Below are 19,248 nucleotides of genomic sequence, written 5' to 3' on the forward strand. Positions count from 1 at the left end.
ACCAAGATCGTGCCATTGCACTTCAGTCTGGGCAACAAGAATGAAATTCTGTCTCAAAAAAATAAAACAACTTTTAAAAGGCAGAAATGGAGTGCTGCAGAAATTGGAGTCCTTATGGCTCTAAGCCAAGGAATTCCAGCAGCCTCTAGAAATTAGTAAAGGCAAAGTAATGGATTCTCAGGAGAAGGAACTAGACCTGCTGACACCTTGACTTTAACCCAAGGAAACTGATTTTAGACTTCCGATCTCCATAACTAATAAAGAATAAATTGCATTGTTTTAAGCCACTAAGTTTGTGGTAATTTGTTATAGCAGCAATAAAAACTAATACAGAAAACATTTAAAGAATTCTTGTAGACTCTCGATATTTAGCTTTTAGTATGTCACTCCATTTCAGAATAATCACTTGAATGGAAGGTTAGGAGAATTATGCAGTACACAATGCAGTGGACTTTCAAATGTGGGAAGGTCGTTTGCACTTACATCAAGGTCTGAAAACACTGTTACAATTCTGAAGTTTAGGCTCAGAAAATATATATGCTACAAATTTGTGAAGGAATTGAGATATCACTTGTTTTAACTTTTGACAACACTGGAAATTTGTAAAGTAGCTTGGCATTTCCTGTGATTCAAACATTAATTGTCTTTGAAATAACTCACCAACACTATAAGCTTCACAAATAAGTACTGTTTCGCCTTCTAATTTTAGGCTGAATTCATTAGGAAACATTATCAAGTCTGCAGCTAGAGCTCATTTTCAATGTCATTCAGTATTATGTAAATAGTAATACTGAGAACAGTTCTTATCATTCTGAAATATTTTAGTCTCAGCCCTGAGATTTTTAAAAATCACAATAAAACTTTATTGCTGCTCACACATTGAACTCTCATATGGTAGGGTAAGTCAGGATTGTCTGTTTCTCATGATATTCATGAAACTGATGATGGTTAAATCCATGAGACTGAATGAAGTTCACTGTTGCCACTACTGGTTCCGTAGCACATGATAGATTACAATATTTTCTGCAAAGTACCTGCCGATGAATAATACAATGAGTAACCATAGACTTTAAACATGTGTTTTTATGAATCCAACCTCTGCCTTTTTCTGCTCCAACGTATCTTTTACCACTGTCAGTTTTAACACATCTTAGCAGATTATACTGCCTCAGGTTTGCTGAATTAATATTTGCACCTTCTTTGGTAATATTTTCACCTGTAGTTGTTCCATACAGACTGTTCCTAGAGGCTAATTATTCAGCCACTTCAAACTTGGCATTGATTTCTTGAATACACAACCTCTGAGCAACATTAGTAACATCTGTGAAATTAACAAGAGCCAAATAAAATTTATTAGAATCATTTCCCTTGTATTTTAATGAACCATAATATTGTTCCTATTGCGCTCAACTCATAGAGCAGTTGATCTTCTCCAAAGTCTAATCATCATAAACAAATTTATTTTCTCTGGACATATTTCTTTGCCTTCTGCAATCGAACATGATTTGATTAACTCATCACTGGTAAATTACTTTCTCTGCTTGGGGCAGACATAGAAGCTGAATATTTGAATATAAAAATGTACTGTAGCTGCTACCTCATTTTCAGTATTTTTTTGTGGTGGGGGAGAAATTCTGCTCTGATGAGACATTTTATTTAAAATTTTCTAATTTTTTTAGCATAGATACGTTGTCACTGCATAGGAAGCACAATAATCATAATAAGCTTTGTCATCTAATTCATTAAACAAAGTATTTCACCTCCATTGTGCCTTATACAAAGTCTGTTTTTCTGTTTTTTTTTTTTCCTTGTGTTTGGCTTGATGAGAATGTACTAGTACCACAAAATTTAAAATGTTGTGGTACAGCAATACATATGGCACTTGAAATGCTGTTCTTGTTCCCATTGCCCTCAACAGGGCAATTAACAGCATTTAACCCAATTAAGTTAACCCAATGCCGAGTCACTGTGATTTAAATTATGCTTAGCAACAATACAAAGAAATGAGAGTGCCACCTATGGTCTCTGTTGTGACTACATAGCCCTGCTACTGTAATGCAAAAGCGGTCATAGGCCATACGTAAACAAATGAGCATGGCTGTGTTACAGTAAAATTTTATGGACGCTGAAATTTGAATTTCATGTCATTGTCACATCACAAAACAATTTTTTAGGATTTTTTTCAACCACTGAAAAATAAAACATTCTTAGCTTACATCCTGTGCAAAAACAAGCAGTGGGCTGGATTTGGCCCAGCCATATTTTGCCAGCGTTGATTTTGTCTAGTGTTTTTGTGTTTTCAATTTCATTGATCTCTGTCTTAGGTTTATTACATTCTTTTTCCTGTTTGCCTTTAAGACCTCTTTTCTAATATATGCATCGTTGCTATATATTGCTCTATAGTATGTGCTTTAGCTGCATCTTTTACATTTTGATATGTTGCATTTAAGTCTTGATTCCACTTAAAATATTCTCTAATTTATTTTCTTAAAATATTTCCACTTTACTACATCTAATTTCTTTTGTGGCTGATTTCATTGGTTGCTTAGAAGTATGCTGCTTAATTTCCAAACATTTGGAGATTGTCCAGATATCTTTTTTCTTGTTCATTTCTAGCTTAAATCTATTACAGTTAGAGAAAATACTTGGTCTGATTTGAATTCTTATGAAATTAAGATTTGTTTTATAAAAAAGACCACATCTGAAATAAAAAATTTATTCAATGGGCTCAATAGCAGACTGGAGATGACAGAAGAAAGAATCAGTGGACTTGAAGATAGATGAGTATAAAAATGTGATTTGAGCTTGAGCGACAGAGAAAAAAAAAAAGAAATGAGCAGAGCCTTAGGAACCTGTGGCACAATATCAGAAGTCTTTGGAGTCTCAGGAGGAGAGGAGAGGAATGTTCATTTGGAAGTACTAGCTGAAAATTGCCCGAATTTGGTGAGAGACATAAATTTACAGATTTCAGAAACTCAGTAAATACCAAATACAATAAACACAGAGAAGATCATTTCTGGATACATCATAATTAAAGTTCTGAAAATTAAAAATAAACAAAAATATAGCTATAGAAAATGACACATTATATATCTGGTAGAACAATGACAGATATATGTGGATTTCTCATGGGAAGCCATGGAGGCCAGAAAATATTGGAACAACATCTTTAAGATTCTTAAAGGAGTTGTCAATACAAAATTCTATATCCAATGAGAATGTCCCTCAGGAATGAAAAAATGCCACACCTGTGCTAAAAGGAGCACTAAAGGAAGTACTTTAGACTAGATAGAAATGATACTAAGTGGAGACTAGGAACTTTAGAAATGCTGAAAGAGCTCCAAAAGCAGTAAGTTTTTTGGCAAATATAAAATATTGTTTTTCTACTCTTTAAAATAGACATGACTGTTTAAATAAAAATTATAACTTTCTTGGATAGAGGTTTTTGTGTATATAGAGTAGTATATACAAATGAAAAAGTGGAGAGGTAGTGGGAACTATTTGTTGGTAAGACATCTGCATTTTATAAAAATGTAGTGAAAACAGTAATTCTAAGTACACTGTGAAAGATGACATATGTAATTACAACCCTAGAGCAACTACTGGGAAAAAAAAAAGAGGACATGTAGCCAAAAGCTGATAGATAAAATGAATGAAATATTTTTTAAAAATCAAATAACCCAAAAGAAGGCAGAAAAAGGGAAAAGGGGAGGGAGGACAAACAGGAAAAAGATAATAAAATGGTGGACAGAAGTCCAGCTATCTCAGTAATTCTATGAAATGCTAATGGCTTGAATACATCAATTAAAGGAGATTGTAATATTGGATACAATGCAAGAACCAAGTATATACAGTCTAAAAGAACTCCATTTAAATATAAGGACATACATACATACATAATCTGAAAGTTAAAAAGAGAAAAGGAGCTATACTATGGAGTGGCTGTATTAATATCAATGTAGACTTCAGACCAAGGCCAGGGATGCCGAGGGACACTACATCAAGGGTCAGTGCCCCAACCAGATATGTAATCTTAAATGTGTACCCGCAAAGCAACAGTTACATGTAGAAAAACTGACAATTAAAAAATAGAGCTCTCGGCCTTAGCGCCATTTTTTTTGGAAACCTCTGCGCCACGAGAGCCAAGTGGAGGAAGAAAGAATGTGCAGGCTGAAGCGCAAAAGAAGAAAGATGAGGCAGAGGTCCAAGTAAACCGCTAGCTTGTTGCACTGTGGAGGCCACAGGAGCAGAAACATGGAATGCCAGATGCTGGGGATGCTGGTACAAGTTGTGGGACTGCATGCTACTGCCTAGAGCTTGTCTCAATGGATCTAGAGCTTCATCGCCATCTGATCGCCGATCACCTCTGAGACCCACCTTGCTCATAACCAAAACTGCCCATGTTGGTCCTTTGCCCTGGACCTGTGACATTCTGGACTATTTCTGTGTTTACTTGTGGCCGAGTGTAACAACTATAAAATAAATCACCTCTTCCGCTGTCTTAGCTGAAGAATTAAAAAAAAAATACAGAAACCCACAGTTCTATGTAGAAATCTCAACGCTCTTACAGTAATCAGTAGAACAAGAAGACTGCAAACTAATAAGGATTCAAAAGACCTAAATAATACCATTAACCAGATTGACCTCACTGACATTTCTAGAGCCCTCTATTGACAACAGAATACACAGTGTTTTCATGTGCTTCAATTTTGATTGTTGCTGTTGACCTGTCTTTGAGTTCGCCGATGCTTATTTCTAATCTGTCTTTCCCACTTGGTTGCAGATTTCTACGTAGTTAGAACTTTGTCAGATTCTCCATTTGCTTATTGCCAAGCAAAGGGATTGGCAGACAGTAACTATTTGGTACCTAACTGTGGTTGGTGCATCTTTCCAGCAGGCAACAGGAAATAGGGACCTTCCATTCAGTGAGAGTGTACTCAAATTTTCTGAAAATAGATGTGGGAGAAATAAAAGATGTGAATATTCTCTGTCTCTTGTTTCTGATCAGTTTTGCTGGGTTGCTGAAAACAAAAGATTTTGCAGAACGTTGTAAAGGTGATGCACACCTATTGTTAATTACTGACCTAAAATAAATATACTTGGAAACAAACCAGGGCTAATGAGCAGCTTCTAGATTTATTTCATAGTGATAATAATGAGGATGGTAGTAACAATGGCTAACATTGATCACTGATTTTCTAATATTTTGATGCATTGAACTCATTTATCTAGACTTTATCTCAGAGGCAGCTATGCACATGTTTTTTTGTTGTTGTTGTTTTGTTTTGTTTTGTTTGAGACGGAGTTTCGCTCTCGTTACCCAGGCTGGAGTGCAGTAGCGCGATCTCGGCTCACCGCAACCTCCGCCTCCTGGACTCAGGCAATTCTCCTGCCTCAGCCTCCCGAGTAGCTGGGATTACAGGCACGCACCACCATGCCCAGCTAATTTTTTTGTATTTTTAGTAGAGACGGGGTTTCACCATGTTGACCAGGATGGTCTCGATCTCTTGACCTCGTGATCCACCCACCTCGGCCTCCCAAAGTGCTGGGATTACAGGCTTGAGCCACTACGCCCAGCCTATGCACATGTTTTAACCAAGAAAAAAACAATCAAACTTTTAATTCTGTCAAACATGCAGAAGCAACAATAGTTAGTCTATAGGATGACCACTGTGTGACTTCATATTTAACAAGAATTGTCTTTTCTTTTGAATTCTCAATACCCCTTGGCTAATTAATGACCCTCTGCTTGATAAAGGTGATCAGAGAGATCTAAGCTGGAAGGCTGTCTTCACACAAAGTGTGTGCCTGCACAGACATCCGCAGCACATGTTGCTGCTGCTTCCTCTTAGTGACAGCTCCAAGAGCATCTTTTAAAAGAGAGAAATGGGGGTCTGGGAATCAGGATGCCTGGCTCCCAGGCCCTTCTCTGCCCCTGGCTTGAGTGTTCTCTGGCAATTTTCTTGAGCGGCCCAATGGCCTAGTGGCTAATTGCATGGATTCAGCCTCCAAACTGCCTCTGTTTATGTCCTGGTCTGTGGTTTGCCATCCTCTCTGCACACGGTAGCCATCTGGGGGATTTTGTAAAAACTCTTCGTCCTCAGATCCTGATTTATAGATCCTGGACCTGGGTCTGGACATTGGTATTATTTTTTAAAGCTCCCAACTGAGACCAGTGAGGTGGCAGATTAAGAGCCACTGTGCTAGTTAATTGAGAACACAGACCCTGGGCTAATGGTCCTGGCTGTTCTGCTAGCTAAAATGAGAAAGTAGCTTAAAATATTGATGTCTCAGTATTGCAAACTGTAAAAGGAGTTACAAATTGTAACTTCTTGGGTAGTTGTGGGATTAAATGAGGGAGTTTCTTTAAAGCATATGAGTTGGTCTTCTCACCACATTTTCTGCTTCCTCTCTTGCCCTAGGTACCCTCTAACTCTCATTCTGTTTCAATAGTCTGATGATGCCTTTCTCTTTGAGTGGCAAATATGGCTCAATCATCTTCCAGCACTCAGATCAGCCTTCATTTTCTCCATTGAGCTCATCCATCGTCCCTCATTGTACATGGGTTTGAGGGCCCTTCCATGCCCTGTCAAAAAACCCCATGCACCCTCTACCCTGGTGTCTATCTGGGTACTGTATTCCTTTTAGAAGGTGACCCATAAATACTGGATAAGTGAAAGAAAACTCAACTCTTTTACTGCCGATTATGCAGCCAAGTTCATACTTGTCCTTGGTAGTTGCGCTTACATTCTCTGGATTCTACAGCAGTGGCCAGGTGGAGGAGGAGGGAGCAGGTGTCTACTGGACTAGCGGACCTCTCTTTGAGGCAGTGCTAAAAGGCTCTGCCTTATCCACAGTTCATATTCAGTTCCTTTTTTTATTGTTTTGAGTTCTTTCTCTTCCACAGATAGTCTTAAAGCTGCCTGAGAACAGTAAATAAAGTAACAAACCTTGAGGAAGAACCATGAAATTAAGTTCCTGATCTCTAGTCCTCCCCAGGGTCAAGCAGAGGAGCACACGAAGCCCCACAAACAACCCTGCAGGTTAGGCGTTCTCATCACCAATGAGATTTTGTGAAATCTAGACGGAGGATCACATTTTTGTTTAACATGAGAAACGTAGTAGTATCACAGGTTTCATTAGTCTTTTGTTATATCCCTGTGGGAAGACGGATGTACCGCTGAGCTTCCCCTGAGCTCAGGAAGAATATTTACTAGCCACTGTATTTTTCTTTTTATTTCTTTTTCTTTTTCTTTTTTTTTTTTTTTTTTTTTTTGAGATGGAGTTTCGCTCTTGTTACCCAGGCTGGAGTGCAATGGCGCGATCTCGGCTCACCGCAACCTCCGCCTCCTGGGTTCAGGCAATTCTCCTGCCTCAACCTCCTGAGTAGCTGGGATTACAGGCACGCGCCAGCATGCCCAGCTAATGTTTTGTATTTTTAGTAGAGACGGGGTTTCACCATGTTGACCAGGATGGTCTCGATCTCTTGACCTCGTGATCCACCCGCCTCGGCCTCCCAAAGTGCTGGGATTACAGGCCTGAGCCACCGCGCCCGGCCGGCACTGTATTTTTCATAAGGGTAGTCTCAATGTATATAGTATACTGTGGCAACAAATAAAAGTAAGAAGCCAGAGCTACAGACATAACCAGAAGTTAAGGGTGACTTTTCTGGGACAGAGCAGTAATCTCTGCTCTCCTGATGGCTTACAAAATACATTTGCAAGGGCCATTTTTATGATACAAAACGCTATCTGCACCTCTGCAGTTGCAAGGAAATAGAGATCCCTGGTGCAGTTATAATAGGTTTCCACTCTGCACACAGAGAATCCTAATAACAATCATATATTGTTGGCACTGTGTGATCTGAATTTTGCAGATGACAGAACTGAAACATTAGAAAGGTTCATGAATTTAACTATGGTTACTCAGCAAGCAAATAGTGGCACCAGGTGTTGAACAGAGACATTTTGTTCCCAAAGTCCACTTTTAACCGGTACATGACATGCCACTGCCCTTCCTTTCCCACATCTCCCAGGGTCAGGAGCATGCTGGGAGCTGTAAGGCCTGTGAGGCTGCTGGGTACAGCTGTACAGGGTGCTCCATGCGTGAGGGCATCCTGCCAGGAGAGCCAAGTGGTACCTGGAATCCAGCCCATGCCACCTGCTCCTCAACACATGTCTGTGGCCACATTTGCTGGAGGAAGGGACACCTTTTTCTAATTTGCACAAAGATATATTTCCCTCTTAATCATGGCTTCTGTCATATTACCCTGTTCTGCCTTCTCAGGTCTCTGCCTCTCCCTAGAAAAAGAAGGAGAAAATGATCAAATTTCAGGTGAGTTGGTTTTCATTTCGGCCATTTTACATGTGACCCCATTTCACAGTGAGTGGACACATCTTTTTCCGCCTTCTTTGCCAAGGGTAAAGAATGACTACAGGCATTCAGTATCATTTATGTGTCAGGCTCTTGCTTTTGTGTTTGTCCTTTTCTGAAATTTCCTTTCAGTTTTAAATGTGTTTTATGATTTATTTTATAAATAATAGTATAAAAAAGAATAGAAGTTTTAAAATCCCACACCTCATTACCCTGCTTACAAATCTGTTTTTTTTCATGGTCATTTTTAAAAAATAGAACTGTTCTTGCAGTAATACATAACCATTTTGAATTAGGCTTTTAATCTGCTTAAAATAATAGCGGTTAGTTTTTATCATCTAATACAATTGAAGTGAACAGTTGTTATCCCACTCCCTACTTTTCTTGAAATTCTTTCCAACTCACAAGCTTTTAAGTTCCGAAGGATTATTGCAGTTTTACATGGCAGCATCAGTTTTCCTACAGATAATCTTGACTTAAAAAGCAGTTCTGGCCGGGCGCGGTGGCTCAAGCCTGTAATCCCAGCACTTTGGGAGGCCGAGGCGGGTGGGTCACGAGGTCAAGAGATCGAGACCGTCCTGGTCAACATGGTGAAACCCCGTCTCTGCTAAAAATACAAAGAATGAGCTGGGCATGGTGGCGCGTGCCTGTAGTCCCAGCTACTAGGGAGGCTGAGGCAGGAGAATTGCTTGAACCCAGGAGGTGGAGGTTGCGGTGAGCCGAGATCGCGCCATTGCACTCCAGCCTGGGTAACAAGAGCGAAACTCCGTCTCAAAAAAAAAAAAAAAAAGCAGTTCTGAGAGAATTTTGATATCATTTGTCCATAATGTTCTAGGGACACAAAGCTAAAAATATTTTCTCTGAAGTGATGTCCCAGTGGAAACCATAAAATAAGGTATGGTCTAACAAGATTATATTACAGGTAAAATTGGGGGAAAATTGATGTTTTTGTATAAGAAGAGCTAGATTCTTCTTAGTACCTGAAGCTACGTGTGTGCCTGTATATGTTTGTATGTCTGTGTGTTTCATTACTGATGTATTAATTTTATTAAAGTAATACAGGCACTTAGTTTAAAATTTAATCATGCCATAGGATGTATAGGCGCTTTCTTTTTTTTTTTTTTTTTTTTGAGACGGAGTTTCACTCTTGTTACCCAGGCTGGAGTGCAATGGCGCGATCTCGGCTCACCGCAACCTCCGCCTCCTGGGCTCAGGCAATTCTCCTGCCTCAGCCTCCTGAGTAGCTGGGATTACAGGCACATGCCACCATGCCCAGCTAGTTTTTTGTATTTTTAGTAGAGACGGGGTTTCACATGTTGACCAGGATGGTCTCGATCTCTCGACCTTGTGATCCACCCGCCTCGGCCTCCCAAAGTGCTGGGATTACAGGCTTGAGCCACCGCGCCTGGCCGATGTATAGGCGCTTTCTATCTGTCACACTATTCATGGCCCCAGATGACTGTCAGAGGGACTGTAGAGTCATTTGCACGATTACCTCGAAGATAAGAGGTTCATGTTCATAGAGGAAGAAGATGAGTGTCTGGCCATCTCTAAAGCTTTTTTTGCCTTCTGGGTTAAGAGCTTCAGGTATATCATTTGGGTGGAAATACAGACAGAAAAAGCAAAGCAAACTAAAGCAGAGTTCTGCGTTCAGAGCTGAAGTTGTTACGCTCCGAGCTGCAACCAGAAGAAATATGGGACCGAACTGGTGTTCATTTAAAAATTTAAAATTATCCTACAGCAAAACGTTACAAGACAGCAAAGTGGAATGAAAAAATATTTACAGTGTCCATGAAAGAAAAGACCTCAGTGTCCTCCACATGAATCATTACCACAAAACAAGAAATAGGGATGAACAGCGAATATGTACAAAGAGAATGAGCTTCATTACTAATACGTTTTGTGAGAATTTTTTTAATGACCGGTTTTTATTTCCCAGATTTACTTCTGAGATTATGAAAGGTTTCTTTTTGTGTGTGTGTGATGGAGTTTCGCTCTTGTTACCCAGGCTGGAGTACAATGGCGCGATCTCGGCTCACCGCAACCTCCGCCTCCTGGGTTCAGGCAATTCTCCTGCCTCAGCCTCCTGAGTAGCTGGGGTTACAGGCACGCGCCACCATGCCCAGCTAATTTTTTTTGTATTTTTAGTAGAGACGGGGTTTCACCGTGTTGACCAGGTTGGTCTCGATCTCTCGACCTTGTGATCCACCCACCTCGGCCTCCCAAAGTGCTGGGATTACAGGCTTGAGCCACCGCGCCCGGCCGAAAGGTTTCTTTAAAAGCTTTTATATCCAGTATTGACTAGGATTTATGCTTTCTTGGAAGAAGGCTAAGATGGAAAAGATCTGTTTTGGGAAAACACCTGCCATTATGATTTCAGAATTTTAAAGGTTATTATTCTTCAACATTGCCATTTCTACTTTTTGGTATTTGTTTTGAGGAGGTAATCAACAGAATTCCAGGGCTAAGGTCTGTGAAAAAGATTGTTTTTGCAACATTGTTCGTATAGGTAACCTAAAACTAAGTGTGCATTAGTTGGATCAAATCATTATATTCTAGATCATTAGTTCCTTGAATTACTTTGCAGGCCAGAAATGGGAGAGAAGATATGATGAAAATATTCATAATATGGCTAACATTTGTTGAGCACTTACCATTTGCCAGGCACTGTTTTTCAGTGCTTTACATGTGGTCACTCATTTTATTACTAGGACTCTGGTGTAAATTTCACCATACAAATGAGAAGACAGGAAACCTGTCCAAGATGATAGAGTGAGCACTGGGCAGAGCTCCCAGATCCAGACACAGGCAGTCAGGCTCCAGAGCTGTGCCCATCACTGCAACAGCATACACACTACCGTCTCCAGATGGGCACAGAGGATGAGCTACATATTTGAGCAGTAAGGATGACTGATACCCTGTAAATTTCGCAAATTAAATAAGTGATGTGTGTGTGTAAACGAGGAGAAACAGATAGCATCAGTCACTGTCAGAACTAAAGCTTTTGTGGAGCAAATGACATTATTAATACAATTTAAAATATTGGTAACCTAGGACGCAACAGAGTTCCAGGGGCGTAATTACTTATAAGAGTGCTAACAAAAGGAAGTAATTTGAAGTGCAAGGATTTCTTTTCTTGCAGCCCTTGGTGAATGGTGTTAGCATTATAGAAAGCAAACAGAAGAGAACTATGTAAATTTGACTCGAGTTGCCCAGAATCCAGAACAGCTTCCCATCCTTTACATTTTCTCAGCACTGCCCCTCTTCTATAAACGCAGTGTGTATGTGTTTGGTATTGCAGGAAATGGTGACATTCAAGGACGTTGCTGTGGTCTTCACCGAGGAGGAGCTGGGGCTGCTGGACTCTGTTCAGAGAAAGCTGTACCGAGATGTGATGCTGGAGAACTTCAGGAACCTGGTCTTAGTAGGTGAGCTTAGGTGCCGTTAGTAACAACGGCAGCCTCCTGGGGTGTCTTCCTGTGCTCAATTGTTAAAAACTCTGAAGCCCCTGAAGTTACTCTCTGAGCTTGGATACTGAGAGTCCTAATAATCCCTGTGCAACAGAGACAAGATGGTTCTCTCCAGTCTATCCTTGGAATAGTAAAAATGGTCCTGCTTCATTGATTTGCCATCAAACAGTTTAATAAGTTGTTACAGGTTAGTAAGTTTATGAAAAATAACTTTTCAGGGCACCAGTAACTGTTGATGAAGTTTAGAGGTTTTGTTTTTTTTTTTTAAATAATGTATTTGTAAATAACTGTAAATTCACAGAAAACTTACAAAAGTAAAAGGACAAGAACACCCATATAGATTGACTGAAATTCTACCTAGATTCTTCTCTAATAACATGTTATCCTATTTGCTCTATCATTTATGTTCATGTTCTTTCTCTCTATATACATACTATATGTATATATGAAAAAAAAATATATGATCATAATAACTTTTTCTGAACCACTTGAGGGTAAGTTAATATATCACAGCTGTATTTTATATATATAAATATATATATTTGGCATTATGTATAAAATATATGTATATATATGTATAAAATAAAGCCAATTATATATACATTTGGCTTTATTTTATACAGATAAATATGTTTTTAATAAAGCCAAATCTATATATAATTTTTGTATAAAATACATTTTATACAAAACATATATAAATAAAATAATATAAATATAAAATATGTATATTATAAATAAAAGCCATATATATGTATGTGTATATACATACAAATATATACCCATATAAATATGTATACATATGAATAGATGTTCAGTTTTATTCAAAATAAGAGAAATGTTCATTAAAATTATACTGAAATGCCATTTCTCACCCATAAGATTGGCAAAAATTCAAAAACTTGACACTATATATTTTTCAGCAAAGCTGTCGGGAATGAAGAACTCTCATGCATTGAAAGGAAGAATGCAAAATGATACAGCCCTTAGGGAGGGGAAGTTGACGATATCTAATAGAGTTACATATTTACCCTTCCCCAGCAACCCATTTCTAGGAATTTTCCCTAAAAATAGCCATGTGCAAAAGAGTATTAATAGTATACTAAAATTCATGTAAGAAATAAGGTAAAATAAGTAAATAGAGAGTGTGTGGGTACAGATATATATATTCTTGCACATGGCTATATATATGTATATGTATCTATATGTATATAGATACATATAAATAAAATAAGCATACGCATGCTTATTTTTACAAGAAGAAATACAAGAAGGAAGGTTTAATCAAAATCATGGCTAGGCGTGGTGGCTCACACCTGTAATCTCAGCACTTTGGGAGGCCAAAGTGAGAGGATTGCTTGAATCCGAGAGTTCAAGACCACCCTGGGCAACATAGGGAGACCCTGTCTCTACAGAAAAACTATCTGGGCACAATGATGTGCACCCATAGTCCCAGCTACTGTAGAGGCTGAGGTGGGAGAATTGCTTGAACCTGGGAGGTTGAGTCTGCAGTTTTAGTGAGCCATGATCATGCCACTGCATGCTGGCATGGGCAGAAGAGTAAGAGCCTGTTTCAAAAATAATAGTAATAATAATAATAAGGAAATCATGAAGTTAGTTTCTTATAGTGGATGGGAGGTAACAGTGGAACGGATGTGGGAGAAAGTCACACTTGTCTGTGTATACCTTTTCGTCTAGTTGTAACAAATTGATTGTTATCAAACTTAAAGACTTTTGCTCTCCTTGCCTTCTTTACAGCACATCAGCCCTTCAAGCCAGACCTGATATCGCAGTTGGAGAGAGAAGAAAAGCTTTTGATGGCGGAGACAGAAACACCAAGAGATGGGTGTTCAGGTGAGAACTGTGAGGCAGGAACACAGCAGCCAGAGAGCCCCTTCTTGAACATGAGTCCAAACAGATCACTTCGCTGTTTAAACTTTCCTGTGGCTCCCCATTTCACACATAGTAAGTTTAAAGTACTTAAAGTGGCCTATTCGGTCCTAAGGTATTTGTCCCCTTAACCTCTTCTCATTTTCTATATTCACCTACTATTGTTAGTTTTTGCTCATTCAGTCTGTTTCAGAGGCACTGCCCCTCAAACCTCTCAATTATGCTTCTATGTCACTTTCTTTGACTTGCTTTTCTCTCTGAATGAACTGAGTAATAGACACATTTTACCTGAGACAGCTAATAGGTGTATAATAAATCTGTGTGATTGAGGGGTACTCCAGAGTATTGTTTCTCATCTAATGGATGCCTGTTCTAACTGTTTAGCTGTCCTTGGGTATTCATAGATAGGTAGCCATTAATCCCAAAAGATAAGAATAGCCAGTAAGCTAAAGTAAGTATCAAAAATGACCAATGCCAACATTACAACTGGTCTTCCTTATGTAGCATTTTCAAGTGAGACACCCTTGTATTCGTATGTCCAGCCTCTTATCCTCCCATCTGGCCCATCCTCTCACACCCAGAGTCTCTTGACATAGCCACAGTCTTAAAGTAGAATTATCAAGTTGGACATCTATGTGAATCCAAACATTTTGATAGTTTCTTGAGTCCTCAAAACTCTGATATCAAAAGCCACTGTTGCAACTGTGTAGCTAAGGATGATGCTGGGTAAGAAGAAAGAATCAACAGAAAATTCAAAACAAATTAACTCACTTCTGTAATTGTTTGTTTCCATCTTGATTAAGATTCAGGGTAATGCATGGTACCCTAAGTAGGAGTTAAACTTTTTCTCTAAAGATCCCAGTAGTAAATACTTTAGGTTTTGCTGGCCACCTGTGCTCTTTGTCACATAGTCTTTGTTTTCCTTATATCACTTCAAAAATGTAGAAAGTATTCTTGGCTCCTGGGTTGTACGGAAACAGGCCAAGGCAATGCCAATCTCCCTTCCTGATATTATCAGCTGGAACATAATATCACCTTTTAAAATACCTTAATTTTTCTTTTTTTTTTTTACCTATACTAACATGGTCATATAGCTTATCTTAATGTAAAAATTTTATATACATTTTTATTTTTAATATACTATTTTTTCTTCTTTGCTGTTACCTTGAGGAAATCCCTCCCAGTCTAAGATTATCACTCTTGTTTTTGTACTGGATGCATAATATTCTAATAAACAAGCTAGTTACTTCCAAGATACAAGGAGGTACAGCCACTGGGTAAATGCCTCCATTCCAAAAGGGAGAAATCAGCCAAACCAAAGGGGCTACAGGCCTCATGCAAGTCTGAAACCCAGCAGGGCAGTCCTTAAATCTCAAAGCTCCAAAATAATCTCCTTTGACTTCATGTCTCATATCCAGGCCATGCTGGTGCAAGGGGTGGGTTCCCAAGGCCTTGGGCATCTCTTCTCCTGTGGCTCTGCAGGATATAGCCCACTTGGCTATTTTTATGGGCTGGTGTCAAGTAACTGCAGCTTTTCTAGGCACATGTTGCAAGATGTTGGTGGGTCAGGAGTCTGGAGGACAGTGGCTCTCTTCTCACAGCTCCACTAGGCAGTGCCTCCGTGGGGACTTTGGGATTTCAAACCCCACATTTCCCCTCAGCATTGACCTAGTAGAGGGTCTTCCTGGGGGCTCCACCCCTGCAGCAGACTTCTATCTGGATATCCAAGTGTTTCTTCTATACATCCTTTGAAATCTGAGTGGAGGTTCCCAAGCCTCAGCTCTTGCCCTCTGCATACCCACAGGCCCTACACCATGTGGAAGCTGCCAAGTCTTGGGGCTTGCACCCTTTGGAACAACAGCCTGAGCCTTGGCCCCTTTTAGCCATGGATTGAACTAGAGCAGCTACAGTGCAAGGTACCATGTCCTTAAGCTGTACAAAACAGTGGGGCCCTGGGCCTGGCCCACAGAACTATTTTTCCCTCCTGGGCCTTAAGACCTGTGATGGGAGGGGCTGCCACAAATGTCTCTGAAATGCCCTGGAGGCATTTTCCCCATTGTCTTGGCTGTTAACATTCAGCTCTTCTTTTTTTTTTTTTTTTTTTTTTTTTTTGAGACGGAGTTTCACTCTTGTTACCCAGACTGGAGTGCAATGGCGGGATCTCGGCTCACCGCAACCTCCGCCTCCTGGGTTCAGGCAATTCTCCTGCCTCAGCCTCCTGAGTAGCTGGGATTACAGGCACGCACCACCATGCCCAGCTAATTTTTTGTGTTTTTAGTAGAGACGGGGTTTCACCATGTTGACCAGGATGGTCTCGATCTCTCGACCTCGTGATCCACCCACCTCGGCCTCCCAAAGTGCTGGGATTACAGGCTTGAGCCACCGCGCCCGGCTCTCAGCTCTTCTTTACTTAGGAAAATTTCTGCAGCCTTGAATTTCTCCCCAGAAAATGGGTTTTTCTTTTCTACCACATGGTCAGGCTGCAAATTTTCCAAACTTTTATGCTCTGCTTTTTTTTTTTAATATAAGTTCCAGTTTCAGATAATTTCTTTGCTCATGAATATGAGCGTATGTTGTGAGAAGCAGCCAGACCACATCTTGAATGCTTTGCTCCTTAGAAATTTATTCCACCAAATACCCTGAAGCATCTCTCTCAAGTTCAAAGTTTCACAGATCTTTGTGGCAGGGGCATAATGCTGCCAATCTCTTTGATAAAGCATAGCACCAATATTGGGAAAATGTATAAATGCATTTACAACCCTAAATATATCTAAATATATCACCAGTTTCAGTTCCCAGTAACTTTCTCATCTTCATCTGAGACTGTCTCAGCCTGGACTTCACTGTCCATATCATTATCAGCATTTGGGTCAAAACCATTTACAATTCTCTAGGAGGTTCCAAACTTTCCCTCATCATCATATCTTTTTCTGAGCCTTCCAAATTATTCCAACCTCTGCCCATTACCCATTTCCAAAGTCACTTCCACATTTTCAGGTGTCTTTATAACAATGCCCCATCTTTCTGGTATCAATTTTCTTTATTCATATGTTCTCCCATTGTTATAAAGAACTACCTGAGACTGGGTAATTCATAAAGAAAAGAGGTTTAATTGACTCACAGTTCCACAGGCTGTACAGGAAGCATGGCTGGGGAGGTCTCAGGAAAGTTAGAATTATGGTGGAAGGCAAAGGGGAAGGAGGCATATTTTACATGGCAGAGAAAGAGGAAGAGAAAGAGAGTGGGGAAGTGCTACACACTTTCAAGCAACCAGATCTCATGAGGCTCTATCATGAGACAGCACTTGGGGGATGGTGCTAAGCCATTAGAAAGCACCTTCATGATCCAATCATCTCCCACAAGGCCTCAATGCCAACATTGGGGATTACAATTCAACATGAGATTTGGGTGGGGACACAGAGCCAAACCGAATTAGTGGTTAAGAGAGGAGTCAGCAAAGCAGCTTAAATATTTGTGATCAAAACATTATCGTCACTGTACCTTGTAGTGCCCACAAAAATGCCTTAGTTTCTCTATCTGAAAGCAAAGTAAGAATGGAAGGTGATCTCTGCCTGGGTTACCTGAGGTGATGTTCTCACTTAGCTTTTATATTAATGGAGAAAAAAAAATAAGATTTTTTTTTCTGAGTTCATTATAGCTAACTATTAAATTCAAAGAATTATTCATTTTCATGACAAATATAGCACCTTTGTTATTGAATTGATTGATTTAGGATACTTGAATGATTGACTTTCTCAACCTCTAAGTGCTAAAGCAGGATTGCTATGAAGAAGTAATAAATTCTTAATCTTCTTGCCTCAAATGACATCTTCAGCATCTTTTGTCGTGCTTTTTCTCCATCAAATAAAGTTCATTTATAAACAACACAATTTCTTATCACCACTCTACCATTGATACTGAAATAGAACTTAAATGTTGATATATGAAAATGAAATAACAAGGTGTTTCAGTCTGTACCATTCACTAAAGGAAATGAATGTTATTACATGTGTGGTCTTTTTTAGAAGAGTTTGAAACAAAGTGAAGTGACCTTTTTTTTTTCCTTCCTCTGTGTCCTTAACATTGCAAAACCCACTGGTCAGGGAGAAATCTCATATATTTGAGAGATTTTTATATCATGAATTACGTACTGATTTGCATTGAGTTACTTTGTAAGAAATTTGGTTTTGACTAACAAGCTGCTTTCATGTCCTCAAGCCACACCAGTCCCAAAAGACAGGACATATGAAATGTATCTTTATGGATGTATATTGAGTGTTTTTTATACTAGTAAAACCAAACTACAAGCATTATAATTAACCGTCGCTGGAAGCCCAGACTTCTCACATATAAGCTATATACTTTATCTGCCTTTATTTCATCGTTATGTGATAAAATAGCATTATAACTGAAAGCTTCATTTTTCAGAAGGCAAAGACATCGCTAAATGTGCTTTTAAAGTACCAAGATGCATACCTATGGATATACCTTCAAGTGTTATCCCACAATCAGTGTGCTGCCCCAGAGCCTAGTGACACACAGTCATCAGTATGACCTTTTCTTTTTTCCCATTTTAAAAGTTAGGATAGGGTAGAACTCACAGAAAATATTTTGTTCAAGAAAAATGACACCATTTTGGGTTTTTTTGAGACAGAGTCTTGCCATGTTGCCCAGGCTGGAGTGCAGTGGCTGTTTACAAGTGTGATAATATTAATAGCTCACTGCAGCCTAAGACTCCTGGGCTCGAGCATTTTTGGCTGCCTCAGCTTTCTGAGTAGCTGGTGTACAGGATTGCGTCACCATGCCTGGCTCAAAGTTACACCATTTAAAAAGTTACTTTAAAAATGAGAAAGACTAAATTCACAGGCCCTGCCTGGGTCTTTTTGATCCTGCATTTTCATTTCTTTCTTTTTTTTTTTTTTTTTTTTTTTTTTGAGGAGGAGGAGGAGTTTCACTCTGGAGTGCAATGGCGCGATCTCGGCTCACCACAACCTTCGCCTCCTGGGTTCAGGCAATTCTCCTGCCTCAGCCTCCTGAGTAGCTGGGACTACAGGTGTGCGCCACTATGCCCAGCTAATTTTTGTATTTTTAGTAGAGACGGGGTTTCACCATGTTGACCAGGATGGTCTCAATCTCTTGACCTCGCAATCCACCCACCTCGGCCTCCCAAAGTGCTGGGATTACAGGCGTGAGCCACCGCGCCCAGCCACATTTTCATTTCATCCACAGTAGATTCTTATGATCTTTGCTTTTCTTATCAGCAGTATCACTATAAATTGTCACCCTACCGCTAGTATAGCTTTCCAGCAAAGTTTCCACCATCACTAGTTCCTTGCCCATTAAAAAAAGCTACATTACATGCCTTTTTAGTTCTGCGAATGAGAGCAACTCAAACTATGATTTATTCATCAATGTTTATTGAGCAACTACTGTTCACTTAGCAGTGAGAGGAATGCAGTGCACAAAACACTATTTGTCTTCATGGATAATACATTCCAGTGTGGAGAGGCAGACAAAC

At 39.6% G+C, this 19,248-nt stretch overlaps 1 protein-coding gene across 5 annotated transcripts in view; it reads left to right on the forward strand.

Moving 5' to 3' along the window:
* The window catches only part of ZNF112 (zinc finger protein 112), a 34,272-nt gene that overhangs the window by 7,019 nt on the left and 8,005 nt on the right, over positions 1–19,248 (forward strand). For 2 of the 5 annotated variants that reach the window (XM_003944535.3, XM_074386233.1), the window contains exons 2-4: positions 8,287–8,334; positions 11,675–11,801; positions 13,599–13,694. In XM_003944535.3, coding sequence (XP_003944584.2) covers positions 8,320–8,334; positions 11,675–11,801; positions 13,599–13,694 — 238 coding nt within the window. In that variant the 5' untranslated portion in view covers positions 8,287–8,319. Of the gene's footprint in view, positions 1–4,484; positions 8,335–11,674; positions 11,802–13,598; positions 13,695–19,248 lie in introns of those variants that run through there. The other 3 variants (XM_074386234.1, XM_074386232.1, XM_003944534.3) reach the window with 3 other exon arrangements.

The sequence above is a fragment of the Saimiri boliviensis genome, chromosome 14 (assembly GCF_048565385.1).
Source record: "Saimiri boliviensis isolate mSaiBol1 chromosome 14, mSaiBol1.pri, whole genome shotgun sequence".
Classification (NCBI taxonomy): Eukaryota; Metazoa; Chordata; class Mammalia; order Primates; family Cebidae; genus Saimiri; species Saimiri boliviensis.